General features: G+C 38.2%; 1 protein-coding gene across 1 annotated transcript in view; it reads right to left on the bottom strand.

Moving 5' to 3' along the window:
• Nucleotides 1–1,108: 1,108 nt before the first annotated feature.
• LOC127664764 (estradiol 17 beta-dehydrogenase 5-like) overlaps nt 1,109–24,542 on the bottom strand; it is a 42,787-nt gene continuing 19,353 nt past the window's right edge. The window contains exons 4-9 of the mRNA XM_052156923.1: nt 23,751–23,828; nt 23,041–23,163; nt 19,078–19,187; nt 18,674–18,839; nt 4,330–4,412; nt 1,109–1,151 (exon numbers count right to left, since the gene is read on the bottom strand). Of these exons, the coding sequence (XP_052012883.1) occupies nt 1,109–1,151; nt 4,330–4,412; nt 18,674–18,839; nt 19,078–19,187; nt 23,041–23,163; nt 23,751–23,828 (603 nt within the window). The remainder of the gene's footprint in view (nt 1,152–4,329; nt 4,413–18,673; nt 18,840–19,077; nt 19,188–23,040; nt 23,164–23,750; nt 23,829–24,542) is intronic.

Consider the following 24,542-nt stretch of genomic DNA (forward strand, 5'->3'; position numbering starts at 1 on the left):
GAGGAACACTCCTCCACTGCTGGTGGGGTTGCAAATTGGTACAACCACTCTGGAAATCAGTCTGGCGGTTCCTCCGAAAACTGGGCACCTCACTTCCAGAAGATCCTGCTATACCACTCCTGGGCATATATCCAGAGGATTCCCCACCATGTAATAAGGATACATGCTCTACTATGTTCATAGCAGCCCTATATATAATTGCCAGATGCTGGAAAGAACCCAGGTATCCCTCAACAGAAGAGTGGATGCAAAAAATGTGGTATATCTACACAATGGAGTACTATTCAGCCATTAGAAACAATGAATTCATGAAATTCTTAGGCAAATGGATGGAGCTAGAGAACATCATACTAAGTGAGGTAACCCAGACTCAAAAGGTGACTCATGGTATGCACTCACTAATAAGTGGTTATTAACCTAGAAAACTGGAATACCCAAAACATAATCCACACATCAAATGAGATACAAGAAGAAAGGAGGAGTGGCCCCTGGTTCTGGAAAGACTCAGTGAAACAGTATTCGGCAAAACCAGAACGGGGAAGTGGGAAGGGGTGGGAGGGAGGACAGGGGAAGAGAAGGGACTATCGGGGAGTGGGGGGGCTAGAAAAGGGGAAATCATTTGAAATGTAAATAAATTATATCGAATAAAAAAAAGAATATATCTAATAAAAAAAAGAAAAGATGTAGTTTCATATTTTAAAAAAAAAACTAGAGAAAAAATATTAAAAAATACTTGGCTAACTGCTACTTCCCAAAAGATGATAACTCTGTTCACCATTATATCAGGTATGTATGTAAAATGACTTTTATTATTTCAATACCTACACACATATTTCTAAGTAAATCCTTCCAGGATGCGAATGGCTCAGGACAATAAGTGAATTATGCAAACTGGCCAAGATCAATGCTAAAGAAAATAATTCTTTTATTTCTTAGAGGAATATACATAGTTTTGCTTTCATGCTTAAGATTATAGATTCAGCAGAGCCAGAAGTGCTCCAAAGCTTTGATTAGGGTGATAGGTAAATATCAGTTTTTGAAAGTACCATTCCTCTATACTCTTCCCATGCAGTGAATTCTGGCACAAGGCACGACATGGACATCCACGTTAGTATTCATCCAAAAATGGAAAATCAGGGTGGTCATCAAACCTAGAAAGACAAGTAAATCATATTAGATCTTAGTGACTACTTTGAAATTGTTATTAGTGTGAAAATAAACAAAAATATTTTCAAGTAATTCATCCCATCTGTCTTAAGTATTATTGTATAAATGGTCGAACAAAAACTAAATTCATATCATGCTGCTTTTTCTGGGACTTTCACAGAAAATATAAAGTCAAATGCACATCTATCAAAAAAGGTAGTCATTCTCTTAATTACAATTTCATAAAGAAATTGAACCTGATCACCTTGGTTTGAAAAGAAGAAGTCAAGTTGCTCATTCCTTACTAAGAAAGTCTTCAGGGAGATACAGATAAATGGTGTCATTTTCATTTCATTTTACAAACTGGTCAATTAATTGCTAGCTGACTACTTCATATACTATACTAGTTGTGAGTCAGAAGTAGAAAAATGGACTGGAGACATGGTTGAGTTGAAAAACTGCTTTTGGTACATATATGTGGTATGAGTTTTTATCCTCAGTCCACACATAAAGCTAGATATGGTAGCATGCATGGAGATCTGTAATAGATCTCCACATTGGAATGGGAGGCAGAGAAAGGAATTTTCCTGAAAACCCACAGGGAGCCTGTAATATGAAGTGGAAACAAAATGTTCTGCCCCAAACAAGATGGATGGTGAAGAAGACACCAAAGATGGTGAAGAGACGCCAAATGTATGCAATGGGAAACTCAAGTGCTCTCATTCACTTATACACATACATACGTACAATATCATACAAAGTATTGCACAGAAGATAACTGGAAGATGAGTGTATAAGATGAGATTTCGTATCCAAAAAGGTAACTATAGAAGATGACCACTCAATAATAATCATTTAAACTATAAAGGAAGCCAGGCAGTGGTCGCGCACACCTGTAATCCCAGCACTCTGGTAGGCAGAGGCAGGCAGATTTCTGAGTTCGAGGCCAGCCTGGTCTACAGAATGAGTTCCAGGACAGCCAAAACTTTACAGAGAAGCCGGGCGCGGTGGCGCACCCCTGTAATCCCAGCACTTGGGAGGCAGAGGCAGGCGGATTTCTGAGTTCGAGGCCAGCCTGGGCTATAGAGTGAGTTCCAGGACAGCCAGGACTACACAGAGAAACCCTGTCTCAAAAAACAAAAAAACAAAAAAACAAAAAAAAAACAACAAAAAAAAAAGTTTACAGAGAAACCCTGTCTGGAAAAAACCAAATTCAAAATACCAAAAGAAAAAACTATAAAGGAATAAAACTTGGTTTTATACCTTATTAATTTTACATGATGATTGTATAAGTGTTTTCTTAGTGCTCAGTCTGTAATATTAACATGTGTTTTTCACTTTCTTTATAATAATAATAATATTAATAATAAAAAATTAAGAGAAATTTTCATTATATACTATTATTCAATAAGCTTGTCAACTTTAATAAATTCTCATATTTATGTACTTTTAGAACTAATTTTCCAATAGGTCAAGAAATATATATGATATTCTTTTTTATTGGTTTAAATAACTATGTGCGTATGTGTGTGTATAATATTATATAGAAAGTTTATACATATGTAAACTATTATACATATACATTTTCTATCTCAAATTCATAAAATATATGGAGAATCAAAATAGAGTAAAATTTCTTGTTGTCTACAAGTTCTTCATCACATGTGTCTATCTTCTACAAGATATTGTGTTAGCTATAACCTTATTCTCTATAACTTTTCAATCTTCAACACTGAGATCTTGATATTCTAGAAAACCAATGCCAAATCAGCTACAGAATTCACTAATCCAGTTATTATTAACACAAACAGAGTGATTTAGCCTGGAAGGTGCAATATAAACAAAGTAGAGCTTTCAGTCCGTTGCCTGAATTAAATTAAACAATTTCGCCAGGAGGAAATATCACAGACAACAGGATGGATGATCACACATTTAAAATAATTAGGGATTAGGCAGGTGATAAGGCATATGATATGATGTTGAATTGAAAATATTTCAACAGGCTTGTTGAGTTGCCTCAAGTGTAAATGCCAGGACATGCCAATTCAGAAGTCTAAATATAGGATACAGATTCCTCACCACTGATGACACAGAACTTTCCATAAAACTGGAAGACAGTAGTAAGCTTATTAGGTCAGCCTGACCCAGGCTCCATTCCTAATGCTCAGGTCATAGAGGAAAGAATTCACAGGTCACTAGAAATAGTTGCTAAAGCTTTTGTCTCTTTTTTGACTAATGTGGTCTCTGGAATTCTTTAAATTAAGGAAACTGCTAACACTTATGTTATATTCACATCAGGAAAAAAGTTGGAGTAAAATATGTTTAATAATGGCTAGGAGAATGAATGGAAATATAGAGACGCTGAAGTGGATTTTAGTGGGATACACGAGGAAATCCCAGAGAACTGACATGAAGTAGCCTTCAAGGTTCTATGTGTGTGACTTTGCCTGAAATGCCCAACATCGGAGATATGTAACCTGAAGTGACCATCTTCAGTATTCAAACAGGACACCAGTGAAGGGAAGAGGACAGCAACCTACCTACAAAGCTTTGACCCAATATTGCTCCATCTAAAAGAAATGCAGTGACAAAAAATGGAGCAGAGACTGAATGGGCGACAAATGACTAGCCCATCTTGGGATCCATCATATGGACAGCACCAATCCACAATACTATCCCTGATTCTATGTTGTGGTTGCAGATAGGAGATTAGCATGACAGTCCTTTGAAAAGCTACCCAGCAGCTGATGGAGACAGAGGTAGGTACTCACAGTAAGGTATTTGATCGAGGTTGGGATCCTAGTGGAAGAGTTTGTGGAAGGATTGAATACAGAGAAGGGGTTGGCAACTCCATAGGAAGACCAAGAGTGACAACCTGGGCCCTGGGAAGTCTCAGGGACTAACTTACCAACCAAAGAACATACATTGGCTGATCCAAGGCCACCACCTCTATGTATGTAACAGAGGACTTCCTGGTCTGGCCTCAGAGGGGGAATATGGGCCTAATCCAGTAGAGACTTAAAGGTCCAGAATGGGAATATATGGGGGTACTTTCTCAGAGTATAAGAGAGGCAGGAGAGGAGGAAGATGTCTTTGGCAAGGACCAGGAAGGGTGCAACATTGGGGAGATAAATAAATAAAATAATTAATTAATAAAATTAATTTAAAAAAGAAATTACTTACATGTTACCATTTACGTATCGGATATTTTTATTTAGACCTTCAATGATTTTCATGTCCTCTGAAGACAACTGAAATTCAAAAACCTATCAGACAAAATAACCTTGATTATTATATTTGTACTGCATATTTGTCAGCCTGCTTACTATAAGTGTACCACGCTAAGTAGTACAGATAAACTCTTTAATATATTAAAGAAAGTAAACACATTCATAAAAGCAATTAAGTGATGAATACTATATATGAAAGTGGCTTTCCTCTACACAGATGATAAGCAGGCTAAGAAAGATTTAGGGGAAAAACTCCCTTCACATTAGTCACAAATCACATAAAATATCTTGGTGTAGTTCTAACCAAGCAAGTGAAAGGTCTTTATGACAAGAATTTCAGGTCTCTGAAGAAAGAAATCCAAGAAGACTGTAGAAGATGGAAAGCTCATCCATGGTTATAGATCAGTAGGGTCAACATAGTGAAAATCTCCATCTTACCAAAGGCAATCTATAGGTTCAATGCAATACCCATCAAAATTCCAACTAAATTCTTCTCAGAGACAGAAAGAGCAATAGTCAACTTCATATAGAAAAACAACAATTCCAGGATAGTGAAAAGAATTCTCAACATTAAAGAACTTCTGATGTATCCACCATCACTGATCTCAGGTTGTACTATAGAGCAATAGTGATAAAAATCACATATTGGTACAGAGAGAAAGAGGTCAATCAATGGAATAGATTGACAACCAAGAAATAATCCAAATATCTATGGACACTTGATCATTGACAAAGAAGACAAAATCATACAGTGAAGAAAAAAAGCATCTTCAATAAATGGTGTTGGTCTAAATAGACATCTGACTGTAGAAGAATCCAAATTTGTCCACATGTATCTCCTTTTACAAAGCTCAAATCTAAGTGGTTCAAGGACCTCCACATAAAACCATACACTCTGAATATAATAGAAGCAAAATTGTGAAATATCCTTGAACACATTGGCACAGGGGAAATTTTTCTGAATAGAGTAACAATCGCTCAGGTTTTAAGATCCACAATTGACAAATGGTACTTGTTGAAATTGACAATCTTTTGTAAGTCAAAGGAAACTGTCAGTAGAACAAAACAACTACTTACAGATTTGAAAAAAATCTTTACTAACCCTACATCTGATAGAGAGCTAAAATACAAAATATATATAGAACTTGGTAAGTTAGTCTCCAGAAAATCAAATAATTCATCTTAAAATGGGCTACAGAACTAAACTGAGAAATCTTAACAGAGGAATCTCAAATGACTGATAAGCACCTAAATAAATGTTCAACATCCTTCATCATCAGGGAAATGCAAATCAAAACAATCTTACACCTATCAGAATGGTTAAGAAAAAAAACCCAGGTAACAGCAGATGCTGGTGAGAATGTGGAGAAAGAGCAACACTCCTCCATTGCTGGTGGGATTGTAAACTGGCACAGCCACTCTGCGAATCAATCTGGAGGTTCCTCTGGAGGAAATGAAAATAGTTTAAACTGAAGACTCTGTTACACTACTTTTGGGCATATATCCAACCTATGCTTTACCATATCACAAGGACATGTGCTCCTTTATGTTCAGAGCAGTATTATTTATAATTGCCAGAAGGTAGAAATAACTCAGATGTACCTCAACTGAAGAATGTATACAGAAATCTCTGATACATTCACACAATGGAATACTACTCAGCTATTGAAAATGAGGACATTATGACATTTGCAGACAAATGGATGGAACTAGAAACTATAGTCCTGACTGAGGTAACCCAGACCTAAAAGGACATACATGGGATGTACTCACTGATGAGTGGATAATAGCCAAAATGTTCAGAATAACCACAATACACTGCACAGACCATATGAAGCTTAACATAAAGGAAGGCCAAAATGTGGATGCTTCAAACCCATTTAGAAGGAATAATATAATAATCAAGGGAGGCAGAAGCAGGGAGGGACATGGGTGGACAAAGGGATGTGGAGGGAAAATAAAAAGGGAGTCAAGATCAGGTGTGTGTGTGGGGGGGGGGGGAGTCATGTGAGAAGCCCAGGGAGTCGGGAGAATGAATAGAAATGTGCAGCAGTTTGGGGTGGGGAATTGCGAGGGTGGGAACTACTAGAAAGTCGCAGACACCAGGGATGTAAGATGCTCCCAGAAGCTGATGGGGATAACCAAAATGCCTAACAACTGAGAGATAGAACTTGAAGAGACCACTTCTAATAGATAGACATGGCTCCCAGTAGATGGGTGGGGACACCCAGCTACCTCAAAATTTTTAAATCAGGATTGTTCCTGTCTAAGAGAAATGCAGGGAGGAAGTGGGAAGCAGAGACCATCCAGAAAGGCCATTCAGAAGGAAAGGCCATCCAGAGACTGCCCCACCTTGGGATCCATGTTATCCATAGACACTACTGCTGATGCCAAAAAGTGCTTGCTGAAAGCCTCATATGGCTGTCCACTAAGAGGCTCTGCCAGCACTTGACTGAGAGATGCAAATACTTACAGTCAGCCATTGGACTAAGGACATAGACCCCCATGGAAGAGTTAGAGGAAGGACTGAATGAGTTGAAGGGAATTGGTAACCCCATAGGAAGAAAAAGAATATCAACTCACCTGGACTCCTGTGGTCTCCCAGGTACTAAGCCATATAAATAATATATATGGGCAAATCCATGTCTCCAGCTACATACAAAACACAGGGTTGCCTTATCTGGCATCAGTGGGAGGGGATGTTCTTGGTTCTGTGGAGGCTTGATGCCCCAGAGAAGGGGGAAACTAGAGAAGTGAGGTTGGAGTGGATGTATGCATGTAGAAATACCCTCTTAGAGCGAAGGGACTTGGAAAGTGGGATGGAGGCTTGTGAAGGAGGTGCTGGGAATGGGGACAACATTTGAAATGTAAATAAAGTAAATAATAATATAATATAATATATATAATATAATAATAATAAATAATAATAATAAAATATAGGAGAGAGAGGGAGAAGGAGAGGAAGATGGAGAGAAAGAAAGGGAAAGGAAGAGATTGAGAGGGAAAGGGAGAGGGAGATGGAGAGAAAGAAATGGAAAGGAAGAGATTGACAGGGAGAGGGAGAGGGAGAGGGAGAGGGAGAGGGAGAGGGAGAGGGAGAGGGAGAGGGAGAGGGAGAGGGAGAGGGAGAGGGAGAGGGAGAGGGAGAGGGAGAGGGAGAGGGAGAGGGAGAGGGAGAGGGAGAGGGAGAGGGAGAGGGAGAGGGAGAGGGAGAGAATGAATTCTGGAGAATAATTCCTGAGTTAAAATATACATTCTCATACAGAAAGGTGTTAACAAGTAAGCTAAAGAAGGAACAAACCCACTATAATTACAACCATGATCTTTTTTTTTCAAACTCTAAGTGAAATAAAACTTTTATTTATTAAAAAGTTAGTATTTCAAATATATTCATAGTGCTGGAGGGCTTAGTAACACAAATGTCTTTATGCAAAATTAAATTATGAAATGTCAGTTTTGGACTCATACATACACCCCCCAAAATTATCTGAAATTACAAAGGTATGAGAAAAGTAGTGCAATTTTCCTACCATTTCAGAATATTCTGTACATGGTCTTTCCTTTTTTTTTCTTTTTTCTTTTTCTCTTTTTTTATTGAATATATTCTTCATTTACATTTCAAATGTTATACCCTTTCCCTGTTCTACCCCCCCCCAGAAAAACCCTAACCCATCCTCCCTCCCCTTGCCTCCAAGAAGATGCCCCTCCACCCAACACACTCCCACTTACACCCCTCAATGCCCCCATGCTGAGGCATCTATCAATCCTTCACAGGAACAAATACCTCTCCTCCCACTGATGCCCAAGGCATCCCTCCACCACAATTGCAGCTGGGACCAAGTGTATCCCTTGTACAACCATGATCTTAATCATATTCTTCATAGGTTCAAAACAAAATAAGCACAGTAGTTTAGATGTTTAACATAATTTAGTAGTTTTCATTAATAAAATTTTTTCTTTATTTTAATTTAAAAATTTTTATACAATATTTTGAATACATTTCCACTTCCCTAACTTTTCCTAATACCTCTCACCTCCCCACCTATAAAATTTCATCTCTAACAAAATAAATGAATAAAAATAACACAAATGCCAGCCAAAACTACTATACCGAGCACAACTCTCAATCACCATAGATGGAGAAACCAAGATATTCCATGGCAAAACCAAGTTTACCCAATATCTTACCACAAACCCAGCCCTACAAAAGATAACAGGAGGAAAACACCAATACAAGGAGGGAAACTTCACCCTGGAAAAAGCAAGATAGTAACTTCCTTCATAAAACCCAAAAGAAGATAACCAATCAAATATAATAAATAACATAAAAAATGACAGGAAGTAATAATCACTATTCCTTAATATCTCTTAACATCAATGGACTCAATTCCCCAATAAAAGGCATAGACTAACGGACTGGATATGTAAACAGGACCCTACATTTTGCTGCATACAGGAAACACACCTCAGTGTCAAAGACAAACACTACCTTAAAGTAAAAGGCTGGTAGACAATTTTACAAGCCAATGGTCTCAGGAAACGAGCCAGAGTAGCCTTTCTAATATCAGATAAAATTGACTTTCAACCTAAAGTCATCAAAAGAGACATGGAAGGACACTTCTTGCTGGTCAAAGGAAAAATCCACCAAGAAGAACTCTCAATTCTGAACATCTATGTACCAAATGCAAGGGCACCCTCATTCATAAAAGAAACTTTACTAAAGCTCAAAGCACACATTGCACCAAACACAATAATTGTGGGTGACTTCAACACACCACTCTCCTCAGTGGACCGATCAGGAAAACAGAAACTAAACAGGGACACAGTAAAACTAATTGAAGCTTTGGACCAATTGGATTTAACTGATATTTATAGAACATTTCACCCTAAAGCAAAGAATATACCTTTTCCTCAGCACCTCATGGTACCTTCTCCAAAATCGACCAAAACAGACCTCAACATATATAAGAGATCAAAATAATACCATGCCTCCTACCCGATCACTATGGAGTACGAGCGGACTTCAATAGCAACAAAAACAACAGAAATCCCACATATACATGGAGGCTGAACAATACTCTACTCAATGACACCTTGGTCAAAGAAGAAATAAAGAAATCAGAGACTTTTTAGAATTTAATGAAAATGAAGGCACAACATACCCAAATCTTTGGGACACAATGAAAGCAGTGCTAAGAGGACAACTTATAGCCCTGGGTGCCTCCAAAAAGAAATGGGAGAGAGCATACACTAGCAGCTTAATGGCACACATGAAAGCTCTGGAACAAAATGAAGCTAATTCACCTAGGAGGAGAAGAAGACAGGAAATCATCAAACTCAGGGCTGAAATAAGTCAAGTGGAAACAAAGAGAACCATACAGAGTCAACAATTCCAGGAGCTAGTTCTTTGAGAAAATCAACAGATAGATAAACCCTTAGCCAGACTGACCAAAGGGCACAGAGACAGTATCCAAATTAACAAAATTAGAAATGAAAAGGGGGCTATAACAACAGAATCTGAGGAAATTCAAAAAATCATAAGTTCCTACTACAAAAGCCTATACTCAACACAACTGGAGAATCTGGAGGAAATGGACAATTTCCTAGAGAGATACCAAATACCAAAATAAAATCAGGACCAAACAGATCATCTAAACAGTACCAAAGGCCCTAAAGAAATAGAAGGGATCATAGAAAGTCTTCCAACCAAAAAAGCACAGGACCAGATGGTTTCAGTACAGAATTCTATCAGACCTTCAAAAAAGACCTAACACCAATACTCTTCAAACTATTCCACAAAATTGAAACAGAAGGAACACTACCCAACTCGTTCTATGAAGCCACAATTATGCTGACACCAAAACCATACAATGATCCAACAAAGAAAGAGAAGTCCAGACCAATTTCCCTTATGAATATCGATGCAAAAATACTCAATAAAATAAAATTCTTGCCAACCGAATCCAAGCACACATCAAAATGATCATCCATCATGATCAAGTAGGCTTTATCCCATGGATGCAGGAATGGTTTAATATACGGCAATTCATCAATGCAATCCACTACATAAACAAACTCAAAGAAAAAAAAAAACCACATGGTCATTACATTGGATGCTGAAAAAGCATTTGCCAAAATTCAGCATCCTTTCATGTTTAAAGTCTTGGAAAGAACAGGAATGCAAGGCCCATATCTAAACATAGTAAAACCAATATACAGCAAACCAGTAGCCAGCATCAAACTAAATAGAGAGAAAGTTGAAGCAATCCCACTAAAATCAGGGACTAGACAAGGCTGCCCCATCTCTCCTTATCTTTTCAATATTGTGCTTGTGGTACTAGCTAGGGCAATTAGACAACATAAGGAGGTCAAAGGGTTCCAAATTGGAAAGGAAGAAGTCAAACTATCACTGTTTGCAAATGATATGATAGTCTATCTAAGTGACCCAAAAAACTCCACCAGAGAACTCCTACAGCTGATAAACAACTTCAGCAAAGTGGCAGGTTATAAAACCAACTCAAGCAAATTAGTAGCCTTCCTATACTCAAAGGACAAACAGGCTGAGAAAGAAATTAGGGAAATGACCCCCTTCACAATACCCACAAACAATATAAAGTACCTTGGTGTGAGTCTGACCAAACAAGTGAAAGATCTGTATGACAAGAACTTCAAGTCTCTGAAGAAGGAAATGGAAGACCACAGAAAATGGAAAAATCTCCCATGCTCATGGATTGGTAGGAATAATATAGTTAAAATGACCATTTTGCCAAAAGCAATATACAGATTCAACGCATAGAGTTAGAGCAATTCTTAAATTAATCTGCAATAACAAGAAACCAAGTATAGCTAAAACTATTCTCAACAATAAAAGAAATTCTGGGGGAATCTGTATCCCTGACCTCAAGCAATACTACAGAGCAGTAGTGTTAAAAACTGCATGGTATTGGTACAGTGGCAGGCAAGCAGATCAATGGAATATGATTGAAGATCAAGAAATGAACTCACACACCTATGGCCACTTGATCCTTGACAAAGGTGCTGAAAACATAAAGTGGAAAAGAGATAGCCTTTGCAATAAATGGTGCTGGTTCAATTGGAGGTCAGCATGCAGAAGAATGCAAATTGACCCATCCTTATCTCCTTGTACTAAACTCAACTCCAAATGAATCAAGCACATTCACATAAAGCCAGACACTCTGAAGCTAATAGAAAAGAACCTGGGGAAGACCCTTGAGGACATCGGTACAGGGGGAAGGTTCCTGAGCAGAACACCAATAGCTTATGCTCTAAGATCAAGAACTGACAAATGGGACCTCATAAAATTACAACGTTTCTGTAAGGCAAAGGACACCATGAAAAGGACAAATCGGCAGCCAACAAATTGGGAAAAGATCTTCACCAACCCTACATCTGACAGAGGGATAATATCCAATATATACAAAGAACTCAGGAAGTTAGACACCAGAGAAACAAATAACCCTATTAAAAATGGGGTACAGAGCTAAACAAAGAATTTTCACCCGAAGAACTTCGGATGGCTGAGAAGCATCTTAAAAATGCTCAAAATAATTCGTCATTAGGGAAATGCAAATCAAATCAACCCTGAGATTTCACCTTACACCAGTCAGAATGGCTAAGATTAAAAACTCAGGAGACAGCAGGTGTTGCCGAGGATGTGGAGAAAGAGGAATGCTCCTCCACTGCTGGAGGGGTTGCAAATTGGTACAACCTCTCTGGAAATCAGTCTGGCAATTCCCAAGAAAACTCACACACCAATTCTGGAGGATCCTGCTATACCACTCCTGGGCATATACCCAGAGGATTCCCCAGCATGTAATAAGGATATGTGCTCCACTATGTTCATAGTAGCCCTATTTATAATAGCCAGAAGCTGGAAAGAACCCAGGTATCCTTCAACGGAGGAATGGATACAAAAAAGTGTGATATATATATTCAGAATGGAGTACTATTCAGCCATTAGGAACAATGAATTCATGAAATTCTTAGACAAATGGATGGAGTTGGAGAACATCATACTAAGTGAGGTAACCCAGACTCAAAAGTTCAATCACAGTATGCACTCACTAATAAGTGGATATTAGCCTAGAAAATTGGAATACCCAAAACATAATCCACACATCAAATGATGTCCAAGAAGAATGGAGGAGTGGGCCCTGGTTATGGAAAGAGTCCGTGTAGCAGTATAGAGCAAAACCAGAATGGGGAAAGGGGAGGGGGTGGATGGGAGAGTAGGGGGAGGGAAGAGGGCTTATAAGACTTTCAGGGAGTGGGAAGCAAGAAAATGTGAAATCATTTGAAATGTAAATAAAAATGTATCAAATACAAAAATAAATGAATAAAAAATAAGAAGAACAAAATAAACTAAATCTCAATGAGACAAAAATATCAATGCAGAATCTCAGGGAAAAAATAGAGTTCATTTTTTGTTGGTCAATTTTTCCTGGGCATGGAGCCTGCTCTGGTGTGCTGTTGATATTCCTTGGAGAAACCTCATTATCTCCAGCATACTTCAGTGGCAAATAGCTTCTGATTGCTTAGGTGTGGGACTCTGCATCTACTTCCCCATTTTTATTCTGATGTTCTTTTTTCTTGCTTGAACCTGGGCAGATCTTTTCATGCTTTGACAGTCTCTGTGAATTTATATGTACTTCAGTCCTTTTGTGGCTGGAATATCTCAATAAAATTACTCCTAATGATATATTTTTAAACATAGATCAAAGCATTATTCATCTATCAAAGAGAGGCTTCATGAAGCTGGTGCTAATTATTGTGGTGACCCTGAATTATATCATGTGCAGACAGTGAACGACTAGTGAATGTTCACACATTTTTGAGAGCCTCTTCATTAAACCCTTCCTCTCACAGCACAGAGTCTATGTGGAAGGCCAGGAACAAAGCTGTACGAGCAAGAACTGGAGGATAACTCCAAGTGAATCTTCTCATCATCACAGTTTTATTCTATGCCTAAAATGTGAGCAATCAGAATATAAAAATATTATCTTAATGCAATTCAAAGTAAGAGTCCTCTAAAAACTATTAACTAATCTTCAAAGAACAAAGAAGTACCATCAAGAAAACTGCCTTTTATAAAATGTGGTCTACTCAATCAACATGATGGTCTCATATTTTTAAAAAATGGAAATGAATGGACTCATGAAACCTAAAGTTCTCTGAGTGCTAACACTGAGAAAAAAGATTACTGAAACACTTTAAGATCAATCATATTAAGTAACAGACACTTATTTCAAAATTCCTTTATCTTATCAGGAAGCTATCAATAAAAAACAGGTTTTCTCTGACTCAATAGGAGAAAACAATAATTATGAATTCATCTGTTCGAAACTTACTGAAGCCAGCAATTCATACAGAAATATACTTGAATAATAGGAAAATTATATTTAATTAGATATATTCTTTATTTATATTTCGAAATTGTCCCCTTTCCTGGTCTCCCCCAAAATCCCATAACCCATCTTCTCTACCCCTGTTTCCCAATCAACCCACTCATGCTTCCCAGTCCTGCTATTCCCCTACACTCTGTCATCTAGCATTCCCAGGACCAAGGGCCTTTCCTCTCTTTGATGTCCAACAAGATCATTCTCTGTTGCCTATGAGTCTGGAGTCATGGATAACTCCATGTGTACTCTTTGGTTGATTGTTTAGTCCTTGGGAGCTCCAGGGTACTGGCTGGCTAATACTGTTCTTTCTCCTATAGCATTGCAAACCTCTTCAGCTCCTTTGAAACTTTCTCTAGCTCTTCTTTTGGGGACCCTGTGCTAATTTCAGTGTCTGGCTAAGAGTGTCCCCCTCTGTATTTGTCATGCACTAGCAGAGCATCTCAGGTGAGAGCTATATCAGGCTCTGGTCATCAAGCATTTGCAGGCATCCACAATAGTGTCTGGGTTTTGTAGCTGTATATGGGATGGATCCCTAGGTGGGGCACTCTTGAGATGGTCTTTCCCTCAGATTCTGATCCACATTTTGTCTCTGTATCTCCTTTTGTGGGTATTTTGTTAGCCCTTCTAAGAAGGACCAGAACATCCATACTTTTTTCTTCCTTCTTCTTGAGCTTCCTTGGATCTGTGAATTGTATCTTGGGTATTCCAAGCTTCTGGGCTACTATTCACTTATTAGTGAGTGCATACTATGTGTGATTTTTTGTGTGTGTGATTGGGTTACCATATTGAAGATGGTATTTTCTAGTGCCACCCATTTGCCAAGGAATTTCATGAATTCGAGGGGCTCTCCGATGACATCTTCGCTCCCAGTTGGACAGGACAGGCAGTTCCACGTCCTGAGATATCCCAAGTTTAACATCTCTTGGGACACAGACCTCCAGGCTTGTGCCTAAGCCCAAGATCTGGGCAGCTCTGTGGTTCATCTGTGTACCAGCCTGTTGTGGGTCCTTTGCTCTGCAGAGTAATCAGCATTTGGAGGGGCTCCCTGCCACCATCTTCACACCCAGTTGGACAGGACAGGCAGCTCCAGATACACAGAGACAACCCCAAGTATAACATTGCTTGGTCCAAGGCACACTAGGGTTCCAAAGGCACCCAAGAGTAGGGCAGCCCATCAGTAATCTGTGCCAGGGGAAACCCAGTCATTCAGAGGAGCAGAAATAGCCTTACAGGCTTTCAGGAGGTTGAAGCACCAGACAGTAACAGCATGCCCAACTAATACCAGAGATAACTAGATGGCAAAAGGCAAATGTAGGAACGTTACTAACTGAAATAAAGGCAATATGGCAGCATCTGAACCCAATTCTCCGACAACAGCAAGTCCTGGTTACCTCAACACACAAGGAAAGCAAGATTTGGATTTAAAATCACAGGTCATGTTGCTGATGGAGGGCATCATGGAGAGCTTCAAGAAGGACATAAATAACTCCCTTAAAAAAGAACACAAGTAAACAGGGAGAAGCCCTTGAAGAACTAAGGGAAAATACAACAAAACAGGTGAAGGAATTAAACAAAGTCATCCAGGATCTAAAGAAGGAGGTAGAAACAATAACAAAATCACAAAGGGAGACAACTCGGGACATAGAAAAGCTAGGAAAGAAGTCAGGAGTCATGGATCCAAGCATCAACAACAGAATACAAGAGATAGAAGAGAGAATCTCAAATGCAGAAGATACCATAGCCATTGATAGCATTGATACAATAGCCAAAGAAAATGAAAAAGTGCAAAAAGTTCCAGACCCAAAATATCCAGGATATCCAGGACAAAATGAGAAGACCAAACCTAAGGATTATAGGCATAGAAGAGAGTTAAGATTTCCAACTTAAAAGGCCAGTAAATGTCTTCAATAAAATTGTAGAAGAAAACTCAGTTCTTTGTAGAGTTAGAAAGAGCAATTCTCAAATTCATCTGGAATGACAAAAAAACCCAGGATACCTAAAACTATTCTCAACAGTAAAAGATCTTCTGGGGGAATCAGTATCCTGGACATCAAGCAGTACTACAGAGCAATAGTGTTAAAAACTGCATGGTATTGGTACAGTGACAGGTAAGTAGGTCAATGGAATAGAATTGAAGACCCAGAAATGAAACCACACATCTATCATCACTTGCTCATTGACAAAGGAGCTAAAACCATCCAGTGGAAAAAAGATAGCCTTTTCAACAAATGGTGCTGGTTCAACTGGAGGTCAGCATGCAGAAGAATGCAAATTGATCCATTCTCATCTCCTTGTACTAAGCTCAACTCCAAGTGGATCAAGGACTTCCACATAAAACCAGACACACTGAAAGTAATAGAAAAGAAACTGGGGAAGACACTTGAGGACATGGGGAGAGGGGAACATTTCCTGAACAGAACACCAACAACTTATGCTCTAAGATCAAGAATTGACAAATGGGACCTCATAAAACTGCAAAGTTTCTGTAAGGCAAAGGACACTGTCAAAAGAACAAAACGACAACCAACAAATTGGGAAAAGATCTTCACCAACCCTACATCCTACTAATATCCAATATATACAAAATCTCAAGAAGGTAGACTCCAGAGAGCCAAATAACCCTATTAAAAATGGGGTACAGAGCTAAACAAAGAATTTTTACCTGAAGAATTTTGAATGTCTGAGAAGCACCTTAAGAAATGTTCAACATCATTACTCATTAGGGAAATGCAAATCAAAACAACCCTGAGATTTCACCTCACACCAGTCAGAATGGCTAAGATTAAAAACAGCAGGTGTTGGCAAGGATGTGGAGAAAGAGGAACGCTCCTCTACTGTTGGTGCGATTACAAGCTGGTACAACCACTCTGGAAATTAATCTTGCTGTTCCTCTGAAAACTGGTAATGACACGTCTGGAGTACTCTGTTATACCACTCCTGGGCATATACCCAGGATTCCCCAGCATGCAATAAGGACACATCCTTCACTATGTTCATAGCAGCCTTACTTATGATAGCCAGAAGCTGGAAAGAACCCAGATGTCCCTCAATGGAGGAATGTATACAGAAAATGTGGTATATTTACACAATAGAATACTACTCAGCAATTAAAAACAATGAATTCATGAAATTCATAAGTAAATGGTTGGAACTGGAAAATATAATGCTAAGTAAGGTAACCCTATCACAAAAGAATACACATGCAATGTAGTCACTGATAAGGGATATTAATTAGCCCAGAAGCTCGGAATACTGAAGACACAACTGACATATCAAATGATTCCCAAGAAGAAGATAGGAGAGGGCCCTGGTACTGGAAACTCTTGATGCAGCATTGTAGGGGAGTACCAGGACAGAGAAATAGTAGGGGGTGATTTGAGAATGAGCAGAGGGAAGAGGGCTTATGGAACTTCTGGGGAGGGTGGAACCCAGAAAGGGAAATCATTTGGAATGTAAACAAAGAATAAAGAAAATAAAAAAATAAAAAACTTTTTATCCATTTTAAATCATAAATGTGTTTTAGTCAATATGCGAAATGTTAAACAGTAACTCCGGACAACTGAAAATAACCTGGAAAGGAAATAGAGTGATGTTTTTTAAGGTAATGGAGAAGAATTTGGGTGTGTTTCATGCAGGAGAGCTTAACACCAGTCTATCACAGAAAAAAAGAAAGAAAGAAAGAATGAAAGAAAGAAAGAAAGAAATGAAGGAAGGAAGGAAGGAAGGAAGAAGAAAGAAAGAAGAAAGAAAGAGAAAGGAAGGAAAGGAAAGGAAAGAAAGAAGAAAGGAAGGAAGAAAAGTGAAAGAAGGAAAGAAAGAAAGAAGCAATGAAGAATCTGAATATGTAGAGAAGGAACCCCTGTTCATGATAATATTTATTTAAAGTAATGGAAATGGTATATTTTGGAAATAAGGTATTTCAGCAAAAACAAAATCTAATAGTAGTAAACTTACATAATGAGAAAGAGAAACAGATAAACTACAAGAACATCTCCTATTACTTGTGTCTGCTAGGGTTCACTTTATAATTAATGAATGTAGCACTGCCCACATTAGGATGTGGAAGAATTGTAGCCACATCTTGAGTCTCAGTTGTCGTATAAGAAGGGATGGTGTACCTTCTGTATGATTACATGTGGAAATATTGTACAGTATTCAGAAACTACTGGTGATTGTGTAATATTAGTGCACTGGCTGGCAGTATGATAACAGTACAACAAAGAGACTAGCTCCAGTAAGCTCAGTGAAGTCTATCCTGGAGCAGACACCCGACAGCTCATTGCATGTGTGAGCAACTTCACTGCAGAATAAGGGAGAGCCTGACCAAGATTAGAATAGCCTGACTGGGGTCAGACTGTCCCACACAAAACTCTATCCATAAACCAGTAAGCCTCCTTAGTGACTTTTCATAAAGATCCAATATATAGGTGTGGGTTGATTTTGGCACTACTGGTATCAATGGCATACTTGATTCCTTACTTGCAATGAGCAGACAATTGCCCCTAAAGGATCCAGTAGGTGATAAAAGAGTTGATATAAACTCAATAGAAAGCAATTAAAGACCTGAATATTCAATAAAATATGAGTGTGTACAGGAAAATATAAAATATACCACATATAATTTAAAGAACGACACTAACCTAGTCTCAGTGACCTCCTCTCAGAAAATGAAGAAGAAAACATGCCACTCCCTTAAGGTTAAGTTTCCAATGTAATGCTAACATAAAATCTTACTCTAAATTGTGTTTTTCTGTTGAACAGGATTTAAGATTCTTGGAGATACCCTTAAAGCCCAGATGGACAGGAAATGTAAAAAGAATCACTAGGGTTCTATTAACGATTCTTTGTAGATGCCTAACATCTACAACAACTCATCACCTGTATATTCTCTTTTATCCTCTTCTCAGTGAAACTCTTGGCCAAGGCCACAACCCCCCGTTGCAGCTGGTAGCGAAGGACAATCAGGGCAGGAGTTCGATTGTACTTTTTTGCCATGGAACCAAGAACTGGATCATCCAAAAGAACAGGAAATCGCTTATCCACCCTAGAAGAGAGGCAGAAATTTTAAACTTTGATATGTTAGGAGTCTTCTGATACATAGGAAGTAATACATTAGCCATGCTTTCCAGTGCATGGAATTATAAATCTATTTTGGCTTTTATTCTCCCCCAAATTAAATTTCTCCATGCTTCCAGTTCATTGCAGAATAAACTATAAGAAAATATAAGATAGAAATATTTATTCAACAATATTTTTCTTTGATTTGACTCTCATTGTATTACCATTCTTTTTCACGGTTACTTCCCAGAGCTCCATAAGCAACCAGAACAATGTCTTTAGACTTGCAGAAATCCAGAAGTTTTTCCTGGTTGAGATAAGGATGACATTCTACCTGTAGATGGAGGAAATAACGTGCCAAATTTACAAAATTTTACATCCAATGTAAAAAAAATGTTGAAGTATTACACAGCTGAGTTAATGAAGTTTGAAATGAGTATATCACTCTCGGGCCTGGTGTGGTGACTCATGCCCATAACACAGCATTTTGCAATGTCGAAGCATGAAGAGTGCAATGAACTTGAGGCCATTCATGGCTATAATGTATTTCAGATGAATTAGGGCTTCACATAGAGTCTGTGTCTCATTAATCAATCAAAGGAGAAAATACAATATGATAAGCAAGAGAAGGAGGAGTATAAAATGCAAGAAAATATGAACATTTTCATAGTAAGATATATCTTACATTTATGTACGTATTTTTGAGGAGTAGTATATGTTTGTGTGCATGTTACAATGAACATATGGTAGTCAGAAGATAAGTTGTGGAATGCTTCTACCATGTGGGTCCCAAGCATCAAAGGGCTTAGAGACAAGATCCTTTACCCATTGAGGCATCTTGGTAGGGCCATTGTTAAATAATTTAGTTACCATGTATTCATTGCACATATTGAGAAATTTCAGATCCATTTTTAATAAAGCATGTCATATATTTTAAGCATGCTCACCTTCTTGATGTGCCCTCCTTTTAATTGCTCCAGATTTACATGTTAAAACTAATACTTGCCTAGGAGCCAACAGTTGAAGGAGTAACACTTCTGAAGTGAGTGAACTCCATATCCTGCTTGATAGATACAACTAGCTGTTTTGCTATGGCGAGTCATGACTGATTTCACATGTGGGGAAAGAATGGACTCCCTGAATTTTGACCATTAAATAAAAACTAAAACAAATACTGATAATTATTCATAAGTGAAAGCGAAAACAATTAAGTGGACTAACCAATAATGTCATTTATGTATATTTCATTATTAAAAGGAAAAAATTAAATCTATCCAAATACAAGCAAAAAATAACAATAAATAATTTCTTATTAAAATGCAAAAAGAACAACAGGCAACTAAGGAATTCTGAGAATAGGAGAAATACTCTTCCCCAATGAAGGGCATACCAATCAGTATTATGGTACCAAATGATCCGTCCTTAAAACATATACATGTAAATATATGCACACTGAGAAGGTTATATTCATGGATTTGTATATAGGTATATATTTATGCACAAACACACATAATAGCAACCAAACAGAATACAGGATTATAAACTGAATTTGAATGAGAAAAATGGGTATCTAGGAGGATATGTGGGGAAAGAAAGGTTATAGAAGAAATAAAAAATAAACACACATAAAGAGCACTCATACTCCCAAGTCAGTACTAATCACTAAAGTAGCATTCTTTCTCAAAACAACAATTATGAAAATTATTGAAGTTTTGACGGGGTTTGCAACTCCATAGGTAGAATAACAGTATCAATCAACCAGCCCCACCCCCAACCCCCAGAGCCCCAAGTGACTAAGCCAACAAGCAAGGAGTACACATGGCTCTGGCTACATATGCAGCAGAGGACAGCCTTGTCAGACATCAATAGGGGAAGAGGTCATTGTTCCTAAGGAGGTTTGATGGTGTAGGGGAATCAAGAGTAGGGAGGTGGGAGTTGGTGGACATGTGTGGGGAGGAACATCCTCATAGAAGCATGGGGAGGTGGGATAGGAGAGAGGGTTTCCAGGAGAGGGGGAAACCAGGAAAGGGTATACCACTTGAAATTTAAATAAATTAAAAATAAAACAATTAAAAAACAGTTTAATCTCTCATGCTCAAATAATTTTATCAGACTAAAATGTTCACAGGATGTCTCAGGTAAGAAATGCCAACAAAATATTGAAAAATGAAATGTATCCCAAATCACCAAAATTGAGTGATGGATTCTCACATATGACATGAGAACCAACGCTGCATTCCCGGGATAAAGCCTACTTGATCATGGTGGATGATCGTTTTGATGTGTTCTTGGATTCGGTTGGCAAGAATTTTATTGAGTATTTTTGCATCGATGTTCATAAGGGAAATTGGTCGGAAGTTCTCTTTCTTTGTTGGATCTTTGTGTGGCTTTGGTATCAGCGTAATTGTGGCTTCGTAGAAGGAATTGGGAAGTGTTCCTTCTGTTTCTATTTTGTGGAATAGTTTGAAGAGTATTGGTGTTAACTCTTCTTTGAAGGTCTGGTAGAATTCTGCACTGAAGCCATCTGGTCCTGTGCTTTTTTTGGTTGGAAGACTTTCTATGACTCCTTCTATTTCTTTAGGCATTATGGGACTGTTTAGATGGTCTAGTTGGTCCTGATTTAATTTTGGTATTTGGTATCTGTCAAGGAAATTGTCCATTCCCTCCAGATTCTCCAGTTGTGTTGAGTACAGGCTCTTGTAGTAGGATCTGATGATTTTTTGGATTTCCTCAGTTTCCGTTGTTATATCTCCCTTTTCATTTCTAAGTTTGTTAATTTGGATACTTTCTCTGTGCCCTTTGGTCAGTCTGGCTAAGGGTTTATCTATCTTGTTGATTTTCTCAAAGAACCAGCTCCTGGTTTTGTTGATTTTTTGTATGGTTCTCATTGTTTCTACTTGATTGATTTCGGCCCTGAGTTTGATGATTTCCTGCCTTCTACTCCTCCTGGGTGAAATAGCTTCTTTTTGTTCTAGGGCTTTCAGGTGTGTCATTAAGCTGGTAATGTATGCTCTCTCCATTTTCTTTTTGGAGGCACTCAGGGCTATGAGTTTTCTTCTTAGCACTGCTTTCATTGTGTCCCATAGATTTGGGTATGTTGTGTTTTTATTTTCATTGTGTTCTAAAAAGTCTTTAATTTCTTTCTTTATTTCTTCCTTGACCAAGGTATCATTGAGTAGAGTATTGTTCAGTTTCCACGTGTATGTGGGTTTTCTGTTGTTTCTGATGCTATTGAAGACCACTTTTACTCCATAGTGATCAGATAGGAGGCATGGGATTAGTTCTATTTTCTTATATTTGTTGAGGTCTGTCTTGTGACCAATTATATGGTCAATTTTGGAGAAGGTACCATGAGGTGCTGAGAAAAAGGTATATTCTTTTGTTTTAGGATAGAATGTTCTATATATATCTGTTAAATCTAATTGGTCCAAAGCTTCAATTAGTTTCATTGTGTCCCTGTATAGTTTCTGTTTTCCTGATCGGTCCATTGAGGAAAGTGCAGTGTTGAAGTCACCCACAATTATTGTGTTAGGTGCAATGTGTGCTTTTAGTTTTAATAAAGTTTCTTTTACAAAAGAGGGTGCCCTTGCATTTGGGGCATAGATGTTCTGGATTGACAGTTCTTCTTTTTGTATTTTTCCTTTGACCAGCAAGAAGTGTCCCTCAGAGTCTCTTTTGATGACTTTGGGTTGAAAGTCAGTTTTATCTGATATTAAAATGGCTACTCCAGCTTGTTTCCTGAGACCATTTGCTTGTAAAATTGTCTTCCAGCCTTTTACTCTAAGGTAGTGTTTGTCTTTGACCCTGAGGTGTGTTTCCTGTAAGCAGCAAAATGTAGGGTCCTGTTTACGTATCCAGTCAGTTAGTCTGTGTCTTTTTATTGGGGCATTAAGTCCATTTTGTGAAACATATTCCAAATATGTGTATGATTTAGGTCACAGTTTGCAATAAAGTAACTTTATTATTTCCCTTAATGTCACTAAACATAATTCTGGGGATAACGTATTGACTCAATAAATATGCTTCTAGTGGCAGAAACCCAAGGAATTCAACGATGCTAAGAAATGGACCATCTCAAAGCTTCACTAATTTTCTAGAGTTATTTCTCCCCCCCACCCCAGTTGGCACCTGGCAGCAGGAGAGGAATAAAGGAGTGAATAGGAAGAAGTTAGGCTGAGGATCCCCACCTGGTTGCACACAGGCTTGTGCTTGATCCCTGGCTTGTTCAGGATCTTCTCCAGCTGCCTGCGGTTAAAGTTGGACACGCCGATGGACTTGGCCAATCCTGCATCCTTACACTTCTCCATGGCCTAGAGAGCAAAATATGCTAAAATATAAACCAGTATAAATGAAAAACTGAGGGCTGAATAGATGGCCCAGCTGCAAGGAAAACTAGCTGCTCTTCCAGAGGAGCCAGGTTTAATTCCCAGCACCCACATGATGGCTTTAAACTGACTAACTCCAATTCCATGGGACCTAACACCATCACACAGATTTATCCTACACAAACATGAGCGCTAATCCCACTGCACATAAAAATAATTCAATTATTAAGTGAAAAATATCATAATGTTAGAAATAATACTGTAAAGAAATAAAAGGTAAAATTCTTGGTGGCATTGCATTTTAGGAAAAACAAAACAGTAAGGAAAATGATTCTATCAATTATTAAGAGGACCCTGAGCTATCCCTAGTCAATTAGATTCTTTATCATCATTTTAGGCAAACCTCCCCCTTCTCTTATAGCAGAGTGACACATGGTCCCTACATCTAAAGTAAACCAGACCTCATAAAGAGCATTAGTTTTTATAGCAGCATGCACACCTCACTCTCACAAGTTCTGACTCTCCATTCCCTCACTCTACTTCCTGCTGTGCTCTCTAACCCCAGTACTCACTTCCCAGGTGTCACAGATATCCACTTCATCAGTTATGAATTTCCCATTCTCATCTATTGGAAAATAATCATCTCCTGGCTGAAATAGAGACAAATGTCATGTAATCTCTCAATATATTCATTTCTCCACAATAGCAAAGCTGGTCTAAAGAGAAGGCTATAACCTTATGTCATATGCTTAGACCTTCTGAAAGGTGGTGATCATATTTCATGAAACACTTGTCATATGATCTGGATATAGAGTTGTAAAGAATGTTCCTGTGAAAAAGAGTTATTTCTTTTTAACATACTTTTGTTTTAATAAAGAAATTATTTCTGGGTACTTGGACTATATTGCTTGACTTATGTTTCTGTTCAATACCACCTTCACTTAGAAATTTGGCAAGAATGTGGCAATGATTTTGAACAAAAATAAATTCCACTATTGACCTACAGTAAACAATCATTCTTCTTCATGCTTGTAGGTGCTGCAGGCCTGGTAAATGAGCAAAAGATGAGAAGAGAGGGTTGTCATGTTTTGTTTTGTTGTTTTGTTTCTATGTTTGTTTGGTGTGTGTGGTGTGTGTGTGTGTGTGTGTGTGTGTGTGTGTGTGTGAGAATGTATGTGCATGTATGTATGTTTATGAGACAATGTGAAGATGCTGATTAAGACCCCAAGAAGTGAAGAGTTTTGGAGCTGAATTTACAAGTACTTCTGTACTGCCTGAAGTGGGAGCTGGAAACTGAACTAAGGTCCTTGGTAAAATCAGCAAGTGCTCTTCACCACTGAGCCATCTCTCCAACACTAGAGTTG

The sequence above is a fragment of the Apodemus sylvaticus genome, chromosome 14, assembly GCF_947179515.1.
Source record: "Apodemus sylvaticus chromosome 14, mApoSyl1.1, whole genome shotgun sequence".
Lineage (NCBI taxonomy): Eukaryota > Metazoa > Chordata > Mammalia > Rodentia > Muridae > Apodemus > Apodemus sylvaticus.